Source organism: Scyliorhinus canicula, chromosome 9, assembly GCF_902713615.1.
Source record: "Scyliorhinus canicula chromosome 9, sScyCan1.1, whole genome shotgun sequence".
Taxonomy (NCBI): Eukaryota; Metazoa; Chordata; class Chondrichthyes; order Carcharhiniformes; family Scyliorhinidae; genus Scyliorhinus; species Scyliorhinus canicula.
The window spans coordinates 142,410,847-142,430,176 of NC_052154.1; the positions used below are offsets into that span (position 1 = coordinate 142,410,847).

Consider the following 19,330-nt stretch of genomic DNA (forward strand, 5'->3'; position numbering starts at 1 on the left):
CAGAGTAAAAATCTATGGTGGATGCAAGAGTTTTTAAGCAGCCACGGAGACTTCAGCTGTCGAGTGGAGGCCTCATAGCTTTCAGAAATCAATCGAAATCCACAACACAACAGCCATGGCCAAATCTGAGTAAAATTGTGTCTGGGTTCGCAACTCACAATTTGGAAAACCTTGTTATAGTGTAATCAATTATGTCTTCGTCTCATACGTTTGTTTCCTGCTGAGTGGGGTAGGTGGTACAGGGGAGAGCTGGAAAGTGGCTCAGGAACCTTACATGGCCAGCGACCCAAAGGAACCGTCCTCAGCAAATCCTCAGTTCAGCCATGACTTTTGGTAGCTTAAGGTAGCACCGAGAGTGAGAGTCAAAGCTAGGGCTGGGGTGGCTCAAAGGCACCTTGAGGCCTTTGGCATGGTCGCAGAGGGGTAGGGGAGGGGGTGGGTCAGAGTATTCCTGCTCACCCTGTACCACAAAGATTTCACTAAAGAAGAGATTTTAAAATATTTGCCTTGGCCTCCTCTGGCCAGCCCAGCCCCTCCTGCCGGGGGTCGGATGTTGGTTCCCACAGATTGCAGGGCTCTCCCTGATGTTAAAATCATTTTTGAGCCCCAGCTCCTGCATTTGAGCATGCCCCTAGCCGATTGTAGCAAGAGTCTTGGTTGACTTGACAGTCAACCAAATGGTGCCAGACAGGAATGGATCCCTGACTGGGAAGTGGATTTACCACTGAAGCACCATTCTTGCTGGGGCGTTTTGTTTTTGGGGTGGGGGGCACTTAAAATGGGCGTTAATTATTTTAATAATTGGAGAGAAATCATTTGGACTAACTTTTATTATCATTAATTCTATAATTCCCTCTATACAAAACCATTGATAGCGTCAATGGGATAATGGAGAGAAATATTTAGAGGAGCTACCAAGCCAAGAAGGCAAATGAATTGATATGCAGATGCTGAAAGGAAAATTGGTGTGGGTTTCTGTTTTGGACCACAGTGCAGTAGTGCTGCTGTAAGATGCATTTTTAGATGTTAGCTAGCATGTTTTACTACACATATCAGTGTTAGCAAAAAAAAAAGTCAAAATGTGTTTTATAAACTCTAATCAATAAAGTGAAATATACTCCTGAGGTAGAACTGGAGTAGGCCAACTAAAGACCCTCTTCTCACACAGCCCAGTTAGTTAAATAAATTGCCATTATGCACTACAATGAGGCCAGTCCCTGTCGCCCTTACTGTAACCTGCATCCAAGAGAAAACAGGACAACATTTGTAAAAGAGTCTGAAATATTTCTCACATCCGTTTGAGCTGCTTTATCAGTTATCACTGCATGGATTAGTAATTGCACTGTCATATGGTTTCCTGACTCTCCCAGTCTTGCTGATTTGCTGCTATAAGTCACTATACTTTCCTTTCAGTGTGCAGAAACTAAGCGAATTCTTCTCGAGTGAAGAAATTGGAGAGGATCACAGCAGGGTTGTGGTGCAACTGAACAGCGAAAGCAATAGCAAATACCAGACTGTAGTGAGTATAAGTTGACATTTTTGCAATGCGGCCAGCTAGCTCCTCAGTGCTATCCACCTCTTTCTCACCATTGCTGCACCTTCACAATCTGCCATGCAATGTAACTGAAAGTCCATCAAATCCATTCCATATATTAATAGCATCCTTATTTCAATTCACAAGTGATGACAAACGTGTTTGTAGGATTCATGCTATATGTGTGTTTGTGTATATTTATTTAATAAGCACTTCTCATGCTATGAACACTTACCCTTCCGTTTTCCACTCACTCCTGCACAGCCCCTTAAAGTTATTAACCGCAAACGGCCCAGCAAGGACGAATGGCACAATTACGAACCTCAGTCCAGACAGCAGATAAGCAGCACAGAAGGAGATGATATTTTTATAAAGGTGAAAATATTGTCAATTCTATCTACCTCTACAGCAGCTACTGTACTTGCCTTTTCTTTATCTTTCTGAAGATGAGGATTGTTAGTTTTAGAGTTTAGGTTTATTTGCTTTAAACAAGAAAATATTGTTATTGTTACAATTATGTCAGGTCTATATCAGCTGCTGGATTTGTCATCTGACACAGTGGGCGGAATTCTCCATTTTTCAGACTAAATGCAGCAGAGGGTGACTGCGGCGGAACCCTTCCCGTGCCAGATCCCACACCTGGAATCTCATTAATTCTGGACAGATGAGTTCTTCGCTGAATCTGGCGAGTTCAAAGGTCCCGGCGATGTATTTAAACACCAGTCCAGCTCACTCATATCACTCTCAACAGCCCACTTGCCTTCACTATACCATGAAGATTATCAGCAAACCAGAGGGAAAACCCTCAAGAAGAAGCCAGTTCCTTGATTCAGCCACCCTCTCACAAGCCCATCACCTGCGAGGTGCCCAGGCCCCATTTGTACCTCTATCCACCACATCTGGAATCTTTGTGCATCCCCTTCCAGTAAATGATGTGATATCACTCTGACCCCCTGGTTTTGTGAGATTTTCATGCAGTCTTATAGGGGTCCAGCTTCCCTCCCCTTGGTTTTCCCTCTGACTTCCATTGTTCACCTTCTTCATCCAACTCCTTACCCCTCTGCCTGTTATTATGAGCCCTTCCCTCCCCCTCCCCCACTCCATACACAGCCTTCTTTCCACATTGCCCCCTTTGTCTTTGTCAGGCCACACCACTCCCCTCCCCAACCTGGCCTCACCTCGCACTCCCCCCGCCTCGGTTGAACATCCAACCTTTGTCGTGGTGGCCAAATGAGTCCTGCAGCACAGTGCTGTCCAGACAGGCACTGGTGGGTGGCACCAGGGGGGTGGAGACCCCAGGTGACACAGGAGGGTCCATGAGTCCAGCAGCACGATGCTGTCCATGAAGACCAACTCGGCATTGAGATGGAGGTCCCCAGCAGAATGGTACACAGGGCTCAGGAACAGTGGAGCAGTATGGCAGAAAGGCTTCATTGCACTCATCTCAAAGTCTCTTGCAAACTGAGGACCACCTTGTGCACGCCACTCTTTAGCAATTGGGTATAGACCAATGAAATGTCATGATGGGGTGATGCAAGATTGGAAAGCCTGAATGGACACCAGTTGTTTAATGGTCATTCATGAGATGCAAATGCCAATCATTCCACCAGCCAGCAGGAAGGTCAACCCACCATTAACCCGCCATTGGGAGAATGGCAACCTGATTTGGTGCCAGCGGGTTTCTGACATTTTGGCTCCCGCTAGATTTTTCGCTCTCGCCCGCCACCAAACCCGCTGCAGGACAGGATGGGAGAATTCTGCCCAGCAGGGTAGCATGGTGGTTAGCATAAATGCTTCACAGCTCCAGGGTCCCAGATTCGATTCCCGGCTGGGTCATTGTCTGTGTGGAGTCTGCACGTCCTCCCCCTGTGTGCGTGGGTTTCCTCCGGGTGCTCCGGTTTCCTCCCACAGTCCAAAGATGTGCGGGTTAGGTGGATTGGCCATGCTAAATTGCCCGTAGTGTCCTAATAAAAGTAAGGTTAAGGGGGGGTTGTTGGGTTACGGGTATAGGGTGGATACGTGGGTTTGAGTAGGGTGATCATGGCTCGGCACAACATTGAGGGCCGAAGGGCCTGTTCTGTGCTGTACTGTTCTATGTTCTATGAAACAGAACACAAATCCACTTGAAAACAACAGAGTACCACTTCCTTTAAATTTAAATGAATGACTTCCATTAAAACTCGGTAACAAAATATGTGGGCAGCATTTTTAATCAATTAAATTTAACAGGCTTGTTCTTCACTTCTTTGAATGGGTGGATGATTAAAGAAGTTGTAATATCTGAACTTGAAACCATGATAGAAACATGCTAAATTCTGAGGAACACACACTGAAGACAACAAGATGCAGTACTATTTAAGATCTACAGTAGAGTAGTTGCCCTGGCAGTTATGCTGTGGATCCAGCATCACCCTATCTTTCACCCTACAGTTAATTACGCCACAAACAGTAGTTTTCACTTTTAGTCATGCCTGTGTTTCTAGTTTAGACCTGGGGAGTTTTATTTTTCAATTATAGGCACCGTGAAGGGCAAAGGAGGTTCAAAATGGATAAGTTTGTGACACAAACTGTTTTTGAGCGCTGCTGAAAAGGTTCCTATCATTCTGGAGAAGTACATTGCAAAAACTACGTTTGGCAGTAATTTATCTATCAAGAAGGTAGTACCTCTCATAGTTCAAAAATTACCATATCCTCCTTTACCCTAAATCACTTTCGCTGATCAATCCTGTTTCATCCTGATCGTCCTGGCTTTATCCATCATTGTATTGGTAGGATTGATGCATATAAGGCAGAAATGTACATCAGAGTTCTGCATATCCAGTGACAACTGAAACTACAGATCTTATCATGCATGTTCTTAAACTTGGCTTGAGCAACAATGCAATGGTGTTGGAATGGCTCAATAATGCTGGTTACTCAAGTTGTAAGAAACAAATCCAAGTGGAGTTCGAAAGAGGCCTCACATCACACTTTAACAAACTATTGGAGTCATAGCTAGGACAAAGGAAGATGGTTGAGATTGTTTGAGGTCGATCATCTGAGTTCCAGGATATTGCCGCAGGAGTTCCGAAGGGTAGTGTCCTCGGCCAACCATCTGCAGCTCCTTCATGAATGAACTTTGCTCCACCATAAGGTCAGAAATATTAATGTTTGCTGATGATTAGACAGTATTCAGTTCCAGGTGTACCTCCCCACATAATAAAGCTATTCATGCACACATGCAACAAAACATGGACAGATCTGATAAGTGGCAAGTTACATTCATGCCGCACAAGTGGCAGGCAATGATCATCTCCAACAGGAGTGAGTCTAACACACCCTTCACATTCAACAGCATTAGGACTCTGTGGGCACCACACCTTAGCACGGTTATTTTGGCCTTGGAGGGAGTGCAACGTAGGTTCACAAGAATGATACCTGGACTTCAGGAGTTAAGTTACGAGGAGAGATTATACAAATTAGACCTGTTTTCTCTACAATTTAGACAGTCAAGGAGTGTCTGATCGAAGTCTTCAAGATATTAACAGGAAAAGACAGGGTAGATAAATATAAACTATTTCCATTGTATGAGAGTCGAGAACTAGGGGGCATAGTCTAGAAATTAGGATAAGACCATTCAAGGGAGATGTTAAGAAGCACTTCTACACAAAGGGTGGTAGAGATTTGGAACTCTCTTCCACAAATGGGAATTGATGCTGGATTAGTTGGGGCAGCACAGTGGGTAGCACTGTTGCTTCACAACAGCAGGATCCCAGGTTCGATTCCCAGCTTGGGTCACTGTCTGTGCGGAGTCTGCACGTTCTCCCCGTGTCTGTTTGGGTTTCCTCCGGGTGCTCCGGTTTCCTCCCACAAGTCCCGAAAGACGTGCTAATAGATGAATCGGACATTCTGAATTTTCCCTCTGTGTACCCGAACAGGCACTTGAATGTGGTGACTTGGGGCTTTTCACAGTAACTTCATTGCAGTGTTAATGTAAGCCTATGTGTTACAATAAAGATTATTAAGTGTATGGGGGGGTAAAAATGCTAGGATCCCAAAGAAGGTCTTACAAAAAACAAAAACCAGGGGAGGGTTAGCCCTCCCGAATCTACAATTCTACCACTGGGCAGCAACAGCCGAGCGAGTAAGGGGATGGATCCAGGAGCCAGAAGCTGAGTGGGTGCGTGCGGAGGAGGCCTCCTGCATGGGAACCTCCCTCCGGGCCCTCGCCACGGCAGCACTCCCATCCCCACCCAAAAAACACTCCAGCAGCCCAGTGGTGACAGCCACCCTCCAATCCTGGAACCAACTGCGGCAGCAACTTGGCCTGACCAAAATGTCGAACAGGGCTCCCATCTGCAACAACCATAGGTTCAAACCAGCACTGACCGACGCCACCTTCAAAAGGTGGAGGCAGGACGGGGGGACACTGACAGTCAGGGACCTATACACGGACGACAGGATCGCAACACTGGACGAACTGACAGAGAAATTTCAGCTAGCTGGGGGGAACGAGCTACGGTACCTGCAGCTCAAAACTTCCTACGAAAGGAGACAAGGACGTACCCACAACCGCCACGACAGACACTACTGGAAGACCTACTGGACGCAAGTATCCTAGAGAAAGGGAACTGTAGTGACATGTATGACCGACTGGTAGATAGGGACGACACCGTACTGGACGCAACAAGGAGGAAATGGGAGGACGACCTGGGGATGGAGATCGGGTGGGGACTCTGGAGCGAAGCACTGCATAGGGTCAACTCCACCTCCACGTGCGCAAGGCTCAGCCTGACGCAACTAAAAGTGGTACATAGAGCCCACTTAACAAGAACCCGTATGAGTAGGTTCTTCCCGGAGGTGGAAGACAGATGTGAACGGTGCCAAAGAGGCCCGGCCAACCACGCCCACATGTTCTGGTCCTGCCCCAGACTCGTGGAGTACTGGACAGCCTTCTTCGAGGTAATGTCCAAAGTGGTGGGAGTGAGGGTGGAGCCATGCCCGATAGTGGCGGTCTTCGGGGTTTCAGAACAGCCAGATCTATTCCTGGGGAGGAGGGCGGATGCCCTTGCCTTTGCCTCCCTGATCGCCCGCCGTAGAATCCTGTTTGGCTGGCGGTCAGCAGCACCGCCCAGAGCTGCGGACTGGCTGTCCGACCTCTCGGAATCTCTCCAAATGGAGAAAATCAAATTTGCCATCCGAGGGTCGGACGACGGCTTCCACAGAACGTGGGAGCCATTCATGCAACTGTTCCGGGACCTATTTGTGGCCAATGTACAAGAGGAAGAATAGTCGGGGGAAGGTAGCGGGAGGGGGGGGGGGGGCTACAGGTTCGTTACGGGGGTTCGATGGCTAGCTAAGGCCCAAAACCAAGCTAAATAAACATGTTGAGGGGGGGGGGGGGGGGGGGGGGGGGGGGGGGCGCAGTTACTACTACGAAGATGCTTACCTGTAAATATGTATGTTAATTTTTGCGTGTTTGTTTTTGTTTGTTTTTTTTTTTCTCTCTCCTAACAATTTGTAATTTGTTCAATATAAAATACGAAAACTGAATAAAAACATTTATAAAAAAAAAAGATTATTAAGTTGTTAATTTTAAATCTGAGATAGATTTTTTTTGTGAAGCAAAGGTATTAAAGGATATGGGCCAAAGACAGGTAAATGGCATTAGGCCACAGATTAGCCATGATCTCATTGAATGGCAGAGCAGACTCGAGGGGCTGAATGGTCTATTCCTGTTCCTATGTTCCTATTAGCATCACCAAATTCCCCACCATCAACATCCTAGAGATCACCATTGACCAGAAATGTAACTGATTCAGCCAAATAAATGCTGTAGCTACCAGAGCAGGTCAAAAGTTGGATATTCTGCAGTCTGTAACTCATTCCCTGTATCTCTAAAACCACCATCTACAAAGCACAAGTCGGGAGTGTGATGGAATACTCTCCATGTGCATGGATGAGTGCTGTTCCAACAACAGTCAAGAAGTTCAACACCATCCAAGATAAAGCAGCCTTAATCATTCACTCCGTCCACCACTGGGGTATTGTTATTGCAGTGTGTACCGTCCGCAAGATGCACCAAGGTTTCTTTAACAATACCTCTCAAATCTCTGACCTCTGACCCCTGAAAGGGCAGCAGATGCATAGAAACACCAACACCTGCAAATTTCCTCCAAGACAAACACAACCCAGGCTTGGATATCGATGACCATTCCTTCATCATCACTGTATCAAAATCAGTGTATTCGTAAATTAACATTACTGTGGGTGTAATTATACCACATAGCAAGAGTTCAAAAAAGCATCTCACCACCACCTTCTCAAGGGCAATATAAGCATGAAATACTCTACCAGCAATGCTAACATTAACATAATAAAACAAGTGGGATCCAACAGTTATGCTTTTTACAGTCACCTGCCTCCCAAAATGTACCTTCAATTCTCTCAATATGGCAAACATAGAACGGGAGACAGCATGCAAACTCCTAAATTTAATTCATATCCATATCATCATTGGGCAGCTATTCACCCTGCCCCCTCACCCCCCAAGTAGTAGCCACGCTGGTGTGAAGTGGTGCAAGTCCTGACTGGTGGGGAATGGTGCAGTAAACTCTGAGGAGGGGAAATGGGGTGAGTTCCCTCTCTGCATTTACCTGCAGTGTACTGAGGGGAGTCCTTCCAGGGAACTGGGGGTTGGGAATGCTTGAGCTGGATTGGAGGGCTCAGGTCTTTCCCAGGATGGGGGTCGAATGGCAGGTGTTCCTGCCTTTGTTTTGAAAATCATTGAACTGTCTTTCAGCATATCAAGTTGTTGTTAAAAGTTTTTCCTCTGATGTGCTGGAACCCTTTGATGTCTCTCCCTGCATGTCAATACGAAAGATTGTCAGATCAAGGTGAAAGAGTTCCGTCTGATGTGTTGTAAAGCTTTGAAGTGCTTTTTTCACAGTCAATTTCATTCCCCTTTAACTTTTTTTAGCCTCTGGACATGCTGAGAAGTTGAAAATCTTTGAACTGCATTGTTTACATTTATTTCACAGCCTATTACCAGCCTCTTGATAGAGAGGTTCAGATTATTTCAAAACGGGTTCAGCTCTGTTTGTTTTTATAGACCTTCACAGTCCATGAACGCTGAAGTGCTCCTCTTTTGAGCAATTGTTCTTTCTAATCACACCTTTCTTAAAGAAGTTAGGTGGGATTCTCTGTTTGCCGACGCTAAAATCGGGAAACGCAATTGGGCAGAGAATAGGTTGCCAAAATTATGGAGGGCGCTGATTTGACACCAAATCGCGATTCTCCATCACCTCAACAGTGGCGTCAATGCATACCGGAACGCACGTACAGTAAACATCGTTTGCATGATATTGATGGGCCTGACCTGGTATTTTCCGGGGCCTCTGCGATTCCCCTCCTCCAATGGGCCAAGTTCCCAATGGCACAGTTCACTTGTGCTTTTAAAAATCGTGAAACAGGCTTGGTGGCTGATGAGGGAGAGAGAGGAGGTATGACACAGGTGGAGCAACTGCGGGCTGCCGGGCTGGACACTAGACGGGCTGGCTGGGGTAGGGAGTGCCCTGCTAGGGCCGGGTGGGAGGGAGGGGTGACGGGGAACAGGCCGAGTGGCTGGGGATGACCACAACGGGACTGGAGCGGTGCCATGGCACGGACCACCATTACCACGGCCATCTTGCTGCTGACCACTGACCAGCCACATTGGTCCCTGGTTTTACAGAGTGACACAGCCGTATGGGTGCCCCCAGCCCCGCACCCCACACTCCGTCATACCTACCGCCAGACCTGCTCCCCGGCCGCCACCCTCCAGTGGCCCACCCAGAGCAACAACCACAGTAGCCCCGACGTGTGCCATGTTACATACCCCTGGCGGGGGCAGTGGCAACCAACTGTACCCCTGGCATCACAGACAGGCGCCAGGGCCAGAGGCCGCCATGGTGTCGACCACCGACGGGCCGGGGATGGGGAAACATGCGGGGGCAGAGCCCGAGGTGCCAACTGGGGAAACCATGTATCCGTTGGACCTGGTTGGGTACGGGGGTATGCACCGCCCTAACATATCGGCCTTTCATCTCGTGCAGACAATGGATATTGGAATTTAACCAGCAATGGCGGCCTTCCTGCTGCTCACCACAGCCCTCGGGGATGTCCTGCGGCTGCTCAAGGAAGAGGGGAAGCTGCAGCAGTGGAGAGTGCAGCAGAGGGGCAGGTGGCAGCCGCCCTGAATGGAGAGCGAACCACCCAACAAGCCAAGAAGGAAGAGGTGGCCAGTTGGCGTCGCATGAGGCCACGTGTGTACCGGCACCGCCTGCCATTCAAGGACCTGCTGGACTGGGCATGCCGTCAAAGACTCCAGCTAAGCAGAGAGACAGTGCAACATACCTGCCAGATGATGGCACACCTGACCCAGGGGATGATCGATGGGATGCATGTCCCCCTATGAGCACCTGCAGACGATAGGCCGCTCTGCACACCCCGAAAGGGGTTCCATTCAATGAACGCACAGTGTGCACAACGCCTTCATCCTGGCATATTCGACGATTCCTGACATGTTCGAAATGTGCCGCCGGTTGGGGGGTTGGCTCCTGGGTGACAGTGGTTACCCACTGCAATTGTGGCTGATGACACCTATCTGGAGGCCGCAGACTGACATGGAGACCCGCTACTATGATGCCCTTGCAGCGGCCAAGAGTGTGATTGAGCGGTGATTCGGTCACCTGAAGATGTGGTTCAGATGCCTGGACTACTCTGGAGGGGCCCTCTGGTATGATGCTGAGAGGGTCACCTGCGTCGTGGCAGCCTGCTGTGTTCTCCACAACATGGCGCAGCAGAGGAGCAATGTGCTGGAGGAGGAGGAACACCAGACCTAATCCGATGAACAAGATGCAGTGGATGGGCGGGGCATTTCCTCAACAACGCGCATGGGACGCTCTGATCGCCTTCAGGTTCACCGACTGGGGGGGGGGGGGTGGAATGGGGAGCCTGGCCAGGGGCACGGACACCGCATCCCATCCCCTCACTCGCCCCACTCCCACCCCCGCCCACCCTCTACCTGCAACCCCTTCCGTGATACATATCTGTCGCACTACGGAGTGGGGCACTGGGTTGGCAGAGACAGTGGGTCTGGTCCATGGGCTGGAGGATGATGATGACCTGCTTTGTGATGAACTCTGGTGCTCCACATCATTTGGCAATGTCTGTCTCCCTCCCATGGTAACACTTTCTACCGTCCACCTGGATGATCCCTGAATGCGGACTGGCCATTCCATCACACTGTGCCATCGAATCGCTGGGGTGACGGTGGTAGGGACAGTCGGGGGTAGGGGGGGGTGGAGCTCACGCCACCCACAGGATACACCCATTACTTCCCCAAAGTCCACCCATTCCACCCCCTGCCCGGCCAGCCCAGACCAGCCCACCCCTCACACCCATCTGGCAGAGCACTGAGGCAGGTTGAAAGTGGTAACAGGTGTTTAATGTAAACAAAATAAATACAGATTTGTACCCTAGTCCCTATAACTAAACTGTGCCCTGCACCCGTGCCAACTCAATTGATGTATAACTATCTGGCCTTATGGGCCCTAATACTACGCCTAGTGGTTCCCCAAACGGTACAGCAGGTATCTAGGCGGCCTGCTGTGATTCCCAGGAGTGGTGTAGGGTGAGGGTGGTGTGGGAGTGAGGGTAGTGTGGGGGTGAGGGTAGTATGGGGGTGAGGATAGAGTTGGGGTGAGGGTGGTGTGGGGGTAAGGGTGGTGTTGGGGTGAGGGTGGTGTTGGGGTGAGGGTGGTGTTGCGGGGGGGGGGGGGGGTTGACACACGTGTCATGGGGAACCGCAACTAAGCTGGGTCTCACCTCCTCGCCCGTGGCCAAGTTCCACCTTGGCAACCTCCCTTTCTTTGGGCCCCCTGACCACATCCAGAGCCCTCTGCTCAGCCACAGTGAGATACCTCAACTATATCAGTCCCTCTCTTATTCCGCTCCCAGCAATTGTGCGCGGCCAGCACGTTGGTTACGTTTGTAGAACCTCTCAGCAGAGTCCACAATCTCCAGAATTTAACCATAAGTTTTCGAACCTTGTTTTTCTGGTTGCACAGACTTCACAGGAGGCTGAAAGATTTCCCCCCTACCTTGCTCAGGAAGGTCAGGACTACTATGTCGACCGCAATTTTGTTCGCCCAGACAAAGTATTCAAATCTGTCAGTGTATTAGCTACAGTGTTTGATGCTTTCATCATACAATCCATTGAGACCAAAAACCCTTGTCATTTTTACAATTAGAAGGGTGGGAACAGGATGGGAATGGGAATGAAAGGATCCGGACTCCGTAAGTGCATATGGTTTTAGTTTAGGCAAGTACCATGGTCGGCGCAGGCATGGAGGGCTGAAGGGCCTGTTCCTGTGCTGAATTGTTCTTTGCTTCCGTATGCATAAATGTGCCACAAAGGTTTTAGCATTACCTCAGTTTTTCTTTCAAACAAGATAATCCTGAGCTCAGCCTGATCCTTCCCGAGTTTTGCAAGGGATGTTGCAAAACTCCACAGACTCTCAAATAATTGTTGCAGGGTATTTGTTATTTTACTTGCTACTCACAGTAGACTGAACACTGTCTCAGAACTTTCCAGGCAGAGCACATGGCAAGCTTCCTTTGGTGCTGTTTTCACCAAAATCTTTGTTTAAATTTCAGTTCCTTTGATCATTGCTGCTATTATTCAGCACCCCTTCATTGCCAACTTTGGTGTAGAAAAGCCTTTTAGCTTATTAATCCTTGTTGGATGTCTCCGCGCTGATTGACAATTTTTCTATTTTTTTCTTCTCGAGTCTACCAACGTAGCTCTAACCTCCTCATCAACAGTTTTCTTTGTGGTATTTTTAAAAGATAGGCTTACAAAACACAAATGTACAAACAAACAAGAGCTTTATTGGAAAGATGTCTTCTCACAAGCTGCTCGAATAGACAGACTGTTAGACCTCCCAAACTGCCGATGACATCATTAATATGACACGTGATCACACTCTTAAATCATCTCATTCCAAGTAGGAACTAACATGAATACATAATGCTCTGGAACTGAATACCACACCCCGCCCAGCCCCCACAACCAAAACCTTCCTCCCCACTGATGTTCCTCTCTCACAAAGACACATCCTAAAACTTCCCAAAACCTAGCCCCTGACTAAGCACCTTGTTATCACCTCCACCGGCTCAGTATTAGAATCCTATTCAATGACTCTCCTGTGAAGCCCTTTGCACCACAACCTTGGAGGCACTCAACTTAAAAACAGATGAAACACTCCAACAGTGATTATGATATGATAATTTACAAATAAAGTTCAATAAAAGCGACAGTATTGGCTTTAGGGAAAGTACTTTTGGCAAATAGGGATGAGTATAAATTAATTATGCGAACTGATGTTGAATTTAGTTTTCATAAGTGTGTCTTGTGTACCAAATTTTAAAACTTCAGCTCCAAGATATATATTTAGTCATCATCCTCTTGGTCATCATTGTGAATGATGCTGTTTGTAACTGTTATGGTGGCTACAAAGAACTTGAGGGATTGTCAATAGATCTCCCATGGGATTCCCGGAATATGAATTCCCCTATTAAACAGGTGATAGCTCACCCAATAGAAAATATATGGCAGAAGCATAAAACCCGCTGTTCCAACCAGGCTGACATCTCTGTCAGTCCCTAGTTTTGGACGCATGTGTTGTAAGCCCTTTTGTTACTGCAATTGGAAGATTGGCTTTGGCGAAGTTAGTATAGTAACCAATCAAAAGCCCTCATCCAAGACCAGTCATTGCAAATACTCCTAGGGATAGATCCTTTGCCTGAATGAGGAGATGCCATTTACATTACAGCAGTGTGCTGTAGACACCTGATGGGGGACCACAGGAAGCTTGCTGGCGAAGAGGATTTGAAGAGCAAGCTTCTACAATGTGAACAAGGCCCTTGGGAAAGGGATTAAAGGGGAGACAAATGGCAACGGCAATTATCATTTCTGGAACATTTCAGTGATGGTCAGACAGGAGAGATCAGGGTAGGAGGGCATGTAGCGATTGATGGGATAAAGGGATGATCGAGGCCAGGATCAGGTCTAGGGGGGTTGTTAGGGGGGGTTGTGGGGAATGTGAAGGCTTTAAATAGAGGTAGGAGGAGGACTGAAGCTGGGTTCGGAAGTAAAAGGCAGGAATGGGAGTTGGGGGTTAGAGACACATCTGCTTTTTCAGTGAAGCATTTTTATAAACATTTACCCTTTTGGTAGCAGCCTGCAATCGTCCCATTGAGGACTGCCTGATAGGCCTGATCTTCATGAATTGAGTGACTGATGCTAGCATAAGCTTCTCCAGGAGATGCTGACAGTGTACAGAAGGTCACAGAGGGCCTCTTCTTTGTCTGTTCATATTCATTGTTTTCGGCATTGGCCTCATACACCCAGAACTAAATATTAGTTTGGAGACAGGATCAGGAGTGGGGGCTGTTCAGAGGTCAGGAAACCCAGAAGGGTGGCTTTTCCAAAAATACATCTCAATTTTTTTTTTCTGTATGTTTCTGCCCATACAAGCTGGCTTTGTGTCGGGTAAGAGACCCTGCAGCACACATTCACAGCCAAGATGGGCTGACAGCAGCTAGGCCTTGTGGGAGGAGGGGGTATGGGTGGGAGAGATCAATGAGGGTTGATGGTTGTGGTCACAGTGCGGGTCTCCAGTTGTGGGTTGGTTTTCGACTGTGGGATAGAGGGACCATAGGGGGATCAAAATACAGGGGGTCAAATTGCAATTGGCGGGAATAGTGCCTGTGGTGTAAGGAAATGGTGGACTGATTACGGGAGTAGTGGGGGGTAGATTGTGGTCATGGGAGGGGGTCTGATAATGGGAGGGTGGATGGTAGACTGATGGAGTTTGATTGCTGGGGTATTACTGGGTAGCTCGCTGGACCTGGAGAAAACAGTGCTGCTTCACCTGGGCGACAAGCAATGTTGTCAAGATAATTACCTAATTGAGGCCTTGTCTTGCCTCCTTTTGCCTGGTGGGTTTCCCTGTGCTTCTTACAATTCTATTTTTTGCAACACTCAAAGATGCAGATCAAAAACACTGAGGCTGCTAATCTGCCAGCTCTCTGATTGGACCAGCAGCTCTTGGAGGCTGGTTGATGTCCTTAATAGGGTGACAGACACTTAATTAGCTGCTACTTATAAAGTTCAGGTGGAAGTCTCGCTGACTGCCCACGCATGCCAGTGACACATGTTTCGTCCCAACTTTGGGACCTCCATGCAAATGGTAAATTCCTGGTCTGTGTCAGTGTTGTGTGGGCATTTAAGAATAGCAGTTTAATAGCCATTATGTATGGCTGATGCTGAAACAGTAATGTTGATCCCTGAGGTTTTAGGGCTAATTGTATTTTACAGGTTTTTCTAATACATTTTTATGTGACTGCAGGTGACAAATGGATTTTTTACCTGGACATCTGATGGAGCCCCAACTTTGTCCAACATTGAAATCAAGATCCCTCATGGTAGGACAGTGAATTAATTAAATTAACAATGAATGAAAAATGCCTCAATGATAAAATGTTGTCATATTGATTAGGCACATGCACTGAATCAGCTCCTATCACCTGTGGATAGGGAAGAGTTTCCATTCTGTTGAATCTGGCAGTGCTGTTCAGCTGAGCTGGCAGAAATGTCCAAATTTACATTGTGCATTGAATTCGTACAAATTTGTGACGAGCAGAAATCAGTTAACTCCCAAGTTTAATTTGCCTTAAACTGCCATGAACCTCTATGATCTGCCTTTATTTATGGATTTGGAAATGAAAGCCGAGATAGCCATGATTTTATGTCTCAGTATGGTTAAAGTAGTAACCAATTCAATGATTGTATTTTATCATGCTATCATTGGAGTCTGAGCCCTGCAGGATTCCAGCACTCTCCTCACATAACAGTCAGACTGGAAACGGCTCAAGAAATATCTCAAGATTCGAATACGATGGGTTCAAATGTTTGTAGTTAGTTTCCAGGAGGCCTGTCGAGGTGGATGAGACAAAGCAACTGTCTGAAGGAAGGAAATAGACCTCACCACAAAATTCTAATTTTGTAAAAAAAAAATTAAAACTACATTATCAGGCACTGGATTAGGGCTAAGATAGCTAAAATACTTACAACTCCATTATTGCAATGGGTCGATGAATGATGCGGTGAGGAAGCTAGGTACCTCACACCCATAGATGGAAGCAGATGTTAAAATATTTGGCCTCTTTAGGCTGATGGGAAACCATGATGGGCTCATAATAACCCAGGAGCTACTGGTCTCATGCTAATTAGGTGTCCTATCCCTAACTTTACTACCTTGGTGGGGTCAGTGCCTGAACATGCAGGCATTTAACAAATTTGTTCATGGGATGTTGTGGGTGTCACTGAAAAGATCAGCATTTATTGCCCATCCTCCATTGTGCTTGAGATGTCGGTGGTGAACCGCCATCTGAACCGCTACAGCCCTGTGTTGTAGGTACACAGATTGTGATTTTGAGTTCCAGGAATTTGAGCCAGTAAGAACAATGAAGGGATGATATGATATTTCCAAGTCATGACTTGGAGGAGAATCTGATGGTGTTATCATACCCTTGTTCGTCGAGGTGGTAGAGGGACACGTTTTGAAGGCACCATTAAATAAGCCTTGTGAGTTATTGATACACACTGTAGCCATGGTCTGCCGGTGACGGAGGGAGTAAATGTTTACGGTGGTTGGGTTGCCAATTAAGCAATCTACATTGTCCTGTATTGTATTGAGTCTCTGGAGTGTTGGAGCTGCACTCATCCAGGTAAAAGGAGGTCATTGCATCAGAGTCCCTGTGTAACTGTTAGAATTGTGTCATCGGGCAATGTTGGAGTTGTTGTTTTTCGTACTACTGACTGGATTTTAAGAAGAAAGGTTTGCTTGAACAACCTTATGGAATTCTATGAGAAGTTAACAAAGAGAAGGCAAATATAATGCTGTAAATTACTAAAAGGCTTTCGGTAAAGTACAACATAATAGATAAATGAATAAAACCAGAGTATTTGGAGTGAGGAGACAATGTGCAGAATGGAAAATTAGCTGAAAACAGAAAGCAGAGAGTAGGCATAAAGGGTAATTACTCAAGAGTGACAGAAGGTGAAAGGTAGATTCCTGTGAAGTTCTGTGCTAAAATCACTGCTATTCTGGGTGGAACGTGGCACAGTAGTTAACACTGCAGCCTATGGTGCTGAGGACCCGGGTTCGAATCCCAGCCCTGGGTCACTGTCTCTGTTGAGTTTGCACACTCTCCCCGTGTTTGCATGGGTTTCACTCCCACAACCCAAAGATGTGCAGGGTAGGTGGATTGGTCACGCTAAACTGCCCCTTAATTGGAAAAAAAATAATTGGGTACTCTAAGTTTAAAAAAAAAAGAATTTCTAAATTTATGAATGACATCAAATTTGGAGGGCTCCTGAGTAAGAGTGGAACTAATTATAAGAAGACATTAGTAAACTTGAAGAATGGACATACAATTTGCAAATTAATTCCAACATAGATAAATGTGTGGTATTTCATTTTGGTAAGAAAAATATGCCAGTTATTAGGAAGTTAGGAATCCAAATGGGGTAGATCTAGAAGCATAAATTCAAAAATCGCTAAACATTGTGATGCTAGTCAATGAGACCAGAGTAAATGTTGTGATGCGAGTCAATACGACCGCACCAACCCACGCATGCGCAGTTGGGGCAGCTCAATCCTGCACATGCGCAGTTGGGCCGCACCATCCTGCGCATGCGCACGGAACTTCTTATGCGCGCCGGCCCCTCACCAACATGGCGCCGGTGTTCTGGGGCCGGCCGCGGAAGGAGGTAGGCCCGGGGGGGTAGAGGCCGGCCCGCCGATCAGTAGGCCCCGATCACGGGCCAGACCACGATTGGTGGCCCCCTGTCCCCCCCCCCAGCGTTCCCGCACAGTTCCCGCCGGCAGCGACCAGGGGTGGACGGCGCCGGCGAGACCCTCTCCTATCGGAGCGGCCGCTCGGCCCATCCGGGCCGGAGAATCGGCGCTCGCCGTTGCGGCGATTCTCCGCGCGGCCTGGCGTGATTCTCGCGCCGCTGGTTTCGGTGGGGTGGGAGAATTGCGTGCGGGTGTCCGGATGGCGAGGCGTGACTCGCGCGGCGCCCCGGCAATTCTCCCATCCGGTGTGGCGGGGGAGAATACCGCCCATTGTGTTGCAAGTCAATACAGTCAGAGTAAATGTTGTGATGCGAGTCAATACGGCCAGGGTAAATGTTGTGATGCGAGTCAATACGGCCAGAGTAAATGTGATGCGAGTCAATACGGCCAGAGTAAATGTGATGCGAGTCAATACGGCCAGAGTAAATGTGATGCGAGTCAATACGGCCAGAGTAAATGTAATGTGAGTCAATACGGCCAGAGTAAATGTTATGTTGCGAGTCAATACGGCCAGGGTAAATGTGATGCACGTCAATACGGCCAGAGTAAATGTTGTGATGCGAGTCAATACGGCCAGAGTAAATGTAATGTGAGTCAATACGGCCAGAGTAAATGTTATGTTGCGAGTCAATACGGCCAGGGTAAATGTGATGCACGTCAATACGGCCAGAGTAAATGTTGTGATGCGAGTCAATACGGCCAGAGTAAATGTAATGTGAGTCAATACGGCCAGAGTAAATGTTATGTTGCGAGTCAATACGGCCAGGGTAAATGTGATGCACGTCAATACGGCCAGAGTAAATGTTGTGATGCGAGTCAATACGGCCAGAGTAAATGTAATGTGAGTCAATACGGCCAGAGTAAATGTTATGTTGCGAGTCAATACGGCCAGGGTAAATGTGATGCACGTCAATACGGCCAGAGTAAATGTTGTGATGCGAGTCAATACGGCCAGAGTAAATGTTGTGATGCGAGTCAATACGGCCAGAGTAAATGTTGTGATGCGAGTCAGTACGGCCAGAGTAAATGTTGTGTTGCGAGTCAGTACGGCCAGAGTAAATGTTGTGTTGCGAGTCAATACGGCCAGAGTAAATGTTGTGATGCGAGTCAGTACGGCCAGAGTAAATGTTGTGATGCGAGTCAATACGGCCAGAGTAAATGTTGTGATGCGAGTCAGTACGGCCAGAGTAAATGTTGTGTTGCGAGTCAGTACGGCCAGAGTAAATGTTGTGTTGCGAGTCAGTACGGCCAGAGTAAATGTTGTGATGCGAGTCAGTACGGCCAGAGTAAATGTTGTGTTGCGAGTCAATACAGCCAGAGTAAATGTTGTGATGCGAGACAATACGGCCAGAGTAAATGTTGTGTTGTGAGTCAGTACGGCCAGAGTAAATGTTGTGATGCGAGTCAGTACGGCCAGAGTAAATGTTGTGTTGCGAGTCAATACAGTCAGAGTAAATGTTGTGATGCGAGACAATACGGCCAGAGTAAATGTTGTGTTGTGAGTCAGTACGGCCAGAGTAAATGTTGTGATGCGAGTCAATACAGTCAGAGTAAATGTTGTGATGTGAGTCAATACAGCCAGAGTAAATGTTGTGATGCGAGTCAATACGGCCAGAGTAAATGTTGTGATGCGAGTCAATACGGCCAGAGTAAATGTTGTGATGCGAGTCAATACAGCCAGAGTAAATGTTGTGATGCGAGTCAGTACGGCCAGAGTAAATGTGATGAGCGTCAATACGGCCAGAGTAAATGTTGAGAAGTGATGCTAAACGTGAATCAAATCTTTGCTATATCATATTTGAAATATTGTGTCCAGTTCTGGTGCTAGCTTCATTCATCAAACATTTAC

The 19,330-nt window shown here is 47.4% G+C and overlaps 1 protein-coding gene across 6 annotated transcripts in view; it reads left to right on the forward strand.

Moving 5' to 3' along the window:
- Positions 1 to 19,330, forward strand: part of abcc8 (ATP-binding cassette, sub-family C (CFTR/MRP), member 8) — a 362,311-nt gene that overhangs the window by 206,517 nt on the left and 136,464 nt on the right. For 5 of the 6 annotated variants that reach the window (XM_038807799.1, XM_038807798.1, XM_038807800.1 and 2 more), the window contains 3 exons: positions 1,414 to 1,519; positions 1,799 to 1,909; positions 14,968 to 15,043. In XM_038807799.1, coding sequence (XP_038663727.1) covers positions 1,414 to 1,519; positions 1,799 to 1,909; positions 14,968 to 15,043 — 293 coding nt within the window. The remainder of the gene's footprint in view (positions 1 to 1,413; positions 1,520 to 1,798; positions 1,910 to 14,967; positions 15,044 to 19,330) is intronic. The other variant, XM_038807801.1, reaches the window with a different exon arrangement.